Raw genomic sequence first — 7,156 nt, forward strand, 5'->3', positions numbered from 1 at the left:
ATGATTTGAGGGTTTTTTGGCTTAACCCAAATGCGGAGTGCTTGAAATCCTATGTACTGAATAGAGAATTTCCCTTAGAAAAAAGACAGCAATTTGGGGCTGGAAGGAAACAGTTCCACTTCCTTGCTGAAAAGGGAATGAAAAGGGGGAAAAAAAAAAATCATAAAAAATTGAGTTTTTTGGGTCATGAAATGGGTTGGGTTCCACGTGGGAACCTGAATGGTGATGGTCAACACTTTGTTTTGGGTTCAGCCCAACAGCATTGGTGTCTCAGTCCTTATTTCTGTATCACCGGTGTTAAAAAGCACTGCTTTGAACTAATATATATTTTTAATTACTTTTTCTTTTTGTTTCCTTTTCCTTTTCCTTCCTTTTTTCTTTCCCCCCTTTTTCTCCCTGTTTTGCTTTAAGGGCGCCTCACTGAGCTGCTTGGTAAGTGCATCAATTTCCATCAGTAAATCCAGCAACAAAACAAAACATTTTTTTTTGGGGGGGGGAAGGAGGGGATAAAACACAACATTAATGAAATCAGTGCTTTGGAAAATGAGTAATTATTATTTTCCCTGGAAATGAACGCTTCCTTTTCCCTTCTGTTTGCAGAGGACCGCGATTCCGATGCCCGTAAGTCCCTTTCTTTGCCCCACAGCTGTGATTCCCCCCAATGGGGAAGGCAGAATCCCAGAGTCTGCCCCAAAAATCTCCTCTTTGAGACCACAGGAGACGAGAAAAGAAGGAGAAATGCCCTTATTTATTTATCTCCTTGCTTATGTGCAAAACCGGGTGACTCTTTTCCGCCGGGCGCGTTGGGAAGGAATAGGCAAAATGGGAGGAAATGAAATTTATTCATTTTTCTTTGTTTTTCTGTTTAATTTTTAGGAGAGCAGGACGTCCTCATTAGTAAGTGGCAATTGGGTTTGCTAAGAAATGCAGTTGCTGGGGATGTTTGCGATTGCTGCCCCTGTTGGGGCTTTGTGTTGTTGGAAATGGAGTTACTGCAACAGAAAGAGGAGCAGGATGGAGAAAAATGGGAATAAATGGAATTGTTTGGAAGGAGAAGGTGGAATAGAATGGAAATATTGGGGGAAGAAGTGAAATAGAATGGAGTTATTCTTAAAAAAATGGAATTTGGGAAAGGGGAAATGGAATGGAATTATCTGGGGGCAAAAGGGGAAAGGGGATGGAATTGTTTGTGGGGGGGGGAAAGGAGGAAATTAATGATTTGAGGGGGGGAAATGGGGAAATGGAATGGAAGTATTTTAAAAATGCAGAATTGTGAAGGTTTCAGCCCATCTCAGAGGGTTTGGTGTCCCCAAATTCCCCCATCGTGGCCCATTGAGCATCCTTGGGATGGCACCCAATTCTGTTTTCTCCTTTTTAAGGGAAACTGTCGGAAGAGCTCGGTGAGTTGCTTCCATTTCTTCCACAAAACTGATGCTGGGTATTTTGTGTGTGTTTCCCTGCTTTGTCTCGTGGTGTTCAAAGAGAGAACTGCAGAAGGGATGGGGCAAAGAGGATCTTTGGGATGAATAGCAGGGAAAACAGGGGCGGGATGGCGATGAGTTGGTGCAGTAATCTATGGCACTAAAGGTGATTCACATTTTGCTTTTTCTCTTCTCTTCAGAGGAATTAAGGGGCCGGGAAGTTGGTAAGTGAGATTCCTCCCCCTCTTCTGCCCCCCCAAAAAATAAGGGGTGGTTTGGATTCTGATCTCTTTTTTTCTCCCTTCATGTTCCTAGAGGAGAGCGATCCAGAGAGGGGTGAGCATCGTTGCCTTTCTATTGCTGGAGAACCTGTTGGCTGAAGGAATCCCCCCTAAGCATGCTGATGGGATGGGAATTCTGCAGCAGCCCTTGTTCTGATACTCAGTTATTATCCCTTCTTCATCTTCTGTACGCAGAAATACAGACTTTTCCTTTTTTTTCTCTCTTTTTCCCTTTTTTTAGAAGAACACGATGCCAAAATCGGTGCGTGTCCACCTCCTCCTGTGCTTGTGGTGCCTTCAAGAAGCCTGGTGGTGCCGTTTGGGATTGATGGGGTTGAGGATTTGGTTTGTGATAGAATTTGGGGGAGGATTCAGGCGCCCAAACACAGCGTCAGGTCCCATCTCGTGTTCTCCTATGGGCTTGGACCCTTGGGTACCTAAGAATACCCAAAATCCATAATATTCCATTAGAAGTGGTGTAACCACCAACGATACATCCACAGAATACAAGGGAATAGTCTGCATTTTTAGTCTCCATTTGCTTTAGGTCCCATTTTCAGGTTAACCATGGAAAAAACCCCCAGTGATGGAATGTCAGAATTCAGGGATCCCACGTGTGAAATCGTGACTTTCACTTTAATTGTAAGAAGGAATGAAACTCACTGCTTTTATTCCCTTTCAAGGTGAACTCTCCGCAGAAGTTGGTGAGTGTTGTTCTGCCCTCCAGCAAAACCAGTGCACGCAGGTTGCAGTCAGTTTTTGGATATACATCATAGGTGGATGTACAACCTATGTGTCACAACAGCTCTGGTTTCCTTTTCTCCTCCTTTTCTTCAGAAAAACAAGAGAGAAGAATTGGTGAGTGTCAAACTCCTCCCCCAGAAATGGACTTTGGTGCGTTGGGAAGATCCCTACCGCCGCGTTGGTGCCAAACTTAATGGAAATCCTGTGTTTTTCCCCCATGTTTCCAGATGAACTCACTGCAGAGCTGGGTGAGTCACGGTTATAACTCACACCCAGTGATAACGCTGTTTTTATTTGTGTTTTCATGTATAATACACGTGTTTATGTTGTTACTATAATTCATGACGAGTTGCCATAAAGCAAACAGTCACAAAGCACAGAAATACGGGTTTGCTTTGAGACCAAATCATGGGAAGTCACAATGTAAGAGGATAACAGCCATCTCTGTTGTTCCTCTTTTCAGAGCACTACAGAGCAAAAGCAAGTGAGTTTCTCCTTCCTCGTCTCCGGCGCGTGAGAGATTTTGGGGGCTTTTGGGACAGCTGTGGAGATTTACACATAGAGCAGCACGAGATGAGAAGGCACAGTTTGATAACCTGCATCCAAACCGGTCTGAAATTGGAGACATTTCAGAATAAATCATCTCCAGTACCCAATTATGTGATGGGATTAATTACAACTTTCCCAGGAAAGGAACACTGAATTTTTTCACGCCTCCATCAAGCGCGACGTCCATCAGGCTTAACCTTACAGCTTAAAGAATGGTTCATGTTTTCATTTAGCCCCCGTGTCAGTTAAAAGATGGACTTCAGCATCACAGAAACAGCCCACAAGTGCTCAAAAAACGGGTCATGAATTCCCAGCCTTCCTCAGCGAATCAGGAAAAAGAAAAAAGCTAATTAATTTCTTTTTTCTTTTCAGGGAAATGTTTTGAGGAACACAGTGAGTGCCCTTTTCTCCCTTCTTTCAGCATCACTTTTCATTTTAAGTTTGTGTCACTGTTAATCACCCATCTTCTTATTACGCATTTTTAGGAAGAAGCGAAGAAAAGTTGGGTAAGTCATTTGGTTCATTGGGTTTCTGCTTGCAGACCCCATCCAGGAGCTCGTGTCCTTTAAATGTCTGCACTGTAGAAATATCCAGATTAGACATGTAGGTGGGATATAATGGGCCTCTGTGGAGGTATTGCAGACCCCATTTATGCGTAGGGGAATGACAGAATTGTAGGGGTTGGAAGGGACCTCCAGAGATCATCGATCCAACCCCCAGTAGAAGTAGAACCCCCAGGGAAGTAGAACATCAAGCTGTTGAGCCTTGAGCTCCGCAAAGACCGAGCCACCCTATTAGAACTCAAGCAGAGTTGAGTCAAATAGATTTAATTCTTTCTTTTCCATAGTAAACGTGACTCTGGACCCAGAGACGGCCCACCCTCGCCTCATCCTCTCCGAGGACCAGAAGAGCGTCCGATGGGAATACAGCCTGCAGGAATCCCCCGACGGCCCCGAGCGCTTCGACGCCGATCCCTGCGTGCTGGGCTGTGAAACCTTCAGCTCTGGGAGGCACTGCTGGGTGGTGGATCTCACAGAAGGGCAGTACTGCGCCGTCGGGGTCAGCAGGGAGTCCCTTCCGAGGAAAGGAGCCATCAGCTTTAACCCTGACGAAGGGATCTGGGCTGTGCAGCAATGGGGGTACAAGAACAGAGCCCTCACCTCCCCTCCGACCCCACTGAACCTGCCAAGGGTTCCCAAAAAGATCCGCATCTCTCTGGACTACGAATGGGGTGAGGTGGCGTTTTTTGATGCCGAGAACCAAATCCCCATCTTCACTTTTCCTCTGACCTCCTTCGGTGGGGAGCGGCTCCGGCCGTGGTTCTGGCTGGAGCTGGGCTCCCTCTCGCTGCCCCGATAACCCCAGAATCCCTGGAGGTGCCTTACAGCAGCTCTTCGAGACCAGGGTGGAAAAACTCTCAGGAAAAAGCAGCATCAAAACCTCATTCTCCCCCTTCCCAACCAACCGTCGTCATGCAAAGGAAAGGAAATTCATCCTCAACATCATCAACGTCCTCCGTGTGTCATGTCTGGTGGCCCCCATTGATGTAGGGGTGGCTCCTGTTGGTGTCTGGTGCCCCCTATTGACATGAGGTGGCCCCCATTGACATATGGGGTGGCTCCTGTTGATGTCTGGTACCCCCTATTGACATGAGGTGGCCCCAGTTGATGTAAGGTAGCCTCCATTGACATGAGGTGGCCCTCACTGATGTATGGTGGCCCCCCATTGATGAGAGGTAGCCCCCATTGATATATGGGGTGGCTTCTGTTGGTGTCCGGTGTCCCCCCATCGAGGTGAGGTGGCCCCCATTGACATTAAGTGGCTCCCATTGACGTATGGTGGCCCCTGTTGACTTGAGGTGGCTCCCATTGATGTATGGGGTGGCTCCAGTTGGTATCTGCCGGCCCCCCATTGACATAGGGTGGCTCCTGTTGATGTCTGGTGCCCCCCATTGACATATGGTGGCCCCCATTGATATATGGGGGTACCCTGTTGACATGAGGTGACCCCCCATTGACGTATGGTGACCCCCATTGACGTATGGAGACTCTATGAGCAGCCCCTACCCTGGATCCAAAGCCTCCTGATTGCAATTCCAACCTCTAGGGCTGTTAAATGACCCACAGAGAGGATGGGGGCCTCTTTGGCCTGATGGAGAGAGGTGGGCACCAGGGTAAGTCGCTGCCTACATCACCGCTGGTGTTTTGTCTCAGCAGCTGGTGTAAATTTCTGCGGAGAAGCTCTGCTGGTGGGCAGCTTGTCTCCTCTCAGTGCAAAAAGCAAAATATACAACACATGCACCCTGCCATCCGTGTGGCCGTCTCCCTCCATCAGCTGTTGAAGGAGAAATCTGTGCTCAGAAGAGATGAAATGGGGCTGAGATTTGGCTTGGGAAGATGATCTGATTCCAACCAGAGTCCAGGAGACTTTGGGGAATGCGTGAGTCCTACAGGAGAATGGATCACCCTTCATCCAAGAGCAAGCTGGCACGAAGCTCTGGGGTGAAAACCCATAACGCCACGTGGTTTTAAGGTTTGGGGTGGCTTACACCCTGCAGCTCTGCTTCTAGCAAGGCTAGGGAGCCTAAACTGGGAGCCCTAAACCCATGGAGGAGTCAAACCTGTGCTTGAGACCATTGTGGGCCCAGCTGAAATGGGAGGTAGGCAATTACAGACATCACTGAAGCCACCCCAAGATTTGGGGAACTTTGGTTTTCACCTTTCGCTGCACTTTCGTAGGATTTCTCGTGTTCTTGGCCACCTGGTTAAAAAAAAATTGATAATAATAATTAAATCTTGGCTTTTGCCCCACTGTGGGATGGGCAGCTGGTGGTTCCCAGCTCACAATAAACCACTCGAGACTCTCTGGAGCATTTGTTTCTTTCTCCAGCTGGTTCCACGCGGGGCTCTCCAGCCCCTCTGCAGCTCACAGACTTTCCTTGGCAGCGTCTGCTCCACCTATTGCTGAAAAGGGGAAAATTTGAGATGGATCCCATTTTGTGAACATCTCCCACCTGCGGGTAATGCTCAGAGCTCTCAGCCCTGCGGGTTTAATTTCTCTCTCTGCAGCTCGTTGGGTCGGAAACCTTCATTATTGCAGTAATTAGGGATGGGATATGGGAGGCAGGAGAGGATCCAAGCAGGGGAAAGGGGAGGGGAAGGACGTACTGTAATCTGTCTGACAGCCTTCAGGTTGGAGCAGCTAAAGGAGCAGCTCAGAATACCATCCCTCCCTCTGTCAAAGGGCAAAAGTAATGGTTAATTAAAATATATATATATATTTTAATTGACAGTCAGCATGGCAAATGGCACAGAGGTCGGGTAACGCTGGTGGTTGGTTTGCGTGCAACTCAAAATTGCAATTAGGAGTTCCTGTGCTAAGGGCAAAAAAAAAGGTGAAAAATGAGTTCAGAAGCCGCCCAGCTGTTTAATTAAAGCAGTTTGGTGAATGTTGTGCTGTGGTGACCGAAGTAAGCGAGCCCTGTGCTGCAAATGCCCCCATCTGTCCTGGAAACGGAGGATATCTTCTCCTACGGCCAACAATGACGGAGCATTTTAAGCCCAAAGCTTCATCCGGCCAAATTCTACAATGGAGACACGGATCTGCAGGGAGATTCCAGGCAGCACATTCTGTGTTTCCTTAAATAGGGCTGATATTTCCCCCTGTCCCACATGTGATCCGTCTGAGCTCACACAGCCCTTAAAAATCTGCAAGGATCTTGTTCTGCTGCCTGCCGGTGAGTGTCTTTTTGGGGCTATTTGGCACCGTTTTGGCAACAGGAGATGTCAGCGTCGCCCTGAGTTCTCCCAGAGTTCTATGAAAAGCTTTAAAATTGGGTTTCTGCACTTTTTCCATCATCCGCCTGTAGGGAGCAAGCTGTTATCAAGGGGGGGAGGTGTGCTTTCGGGAGGGTTTGGGTTCTGTTTTGGGGGATTTTGGGCATATAAAGGTGGTTTCCACCTTCAGGATGAGTCTTGGAAAGGAGCGTTTTGTTGGCTGCCCCCTTGCCTTTCTTCCTACAAAGCAGGCTGCTTCCCAGAGCCTTGGGAAGGCTGCACCAAAGTCAGATTGCAAAGAGAAGGCGCAAAAAAACGAGGTTAGAATTCAAGTTTTTGGGGTTGAAATCTGGGTAGGAAGGCCAGAGTTTGATATTTTGGGGGT

The 7,156-nt window shown here is 47.7% G+C and overlaps 2 protein-coding genes across 6 annotated transcripts in view; both read left to right on the forward strand.

Moving 5' to 3' along the window:
- Positions 1 to 411: 411 nt before the first annotated feature.
- LOC122191173 (butyrophilin subfamily 1 member A1-like) lies at positions 412 to 4,719 on the forward strand (the record flags this gene model as incomplete). Its single annotated transcript, XM_042891377.1, has 14 exons — positions 412 to 432; positions 601 to 621; positions 877 to 897; positions 1,380 to 1,400; positions 1,622 to 1,645; positions 1,737 to 1,757; positions 1,944 to 1,964; positions 2,386 to 2,406; positions 2,540 to 2,560; positions 2,674 to 2,694; positions 2,910 to 2,930; positions 3,368 to 3,388; positions 3,481 to 3,501; positions 3,843 to 4,719. Coding segments are annotated over 14 exons (788 nt in total), but the record flags the coding sequence as incomplete, so codon positions are not given.
- A 294-nt stretch (positions 4,720 to 5,013) lies between these two features.
- The window catches only part of LOC122191174 (zinc finger protein RFP-like), a 5,343-nt gene continuing 3,200 nt past the window's right edge, over positions 5,014 to 7,156 (forward strand). For 2 of the 5 annotated variants that reach the window (XM_042891383.1, XM_042891380.1), the window contains exon 1: positions 6,250 to 6,731. The gene's annotated coding sequence lies outside the window, so the exon portion shown is untranslated. The other 3 variants (XM_042891378.1, XM_042891381.1, XM_042891379.1) reach the window with 3 other exon arrangements.

This window comes from Lagopus leucura, unplaced genomic scaffold (assembly GCF_019238085.1).
Source record: "Lagopus leucura isolate 7727_CA_CO unplaced genomic scaffold, USGS_WTPT01 200-1_obj-0_obj, whole genome shotgun sequence".
Lineage (NCBI taxonomy): Eukaryota > Metazoa > Chordata > Aves > Galliformes > Phasianidae > Lagopus > Lagopus leucura.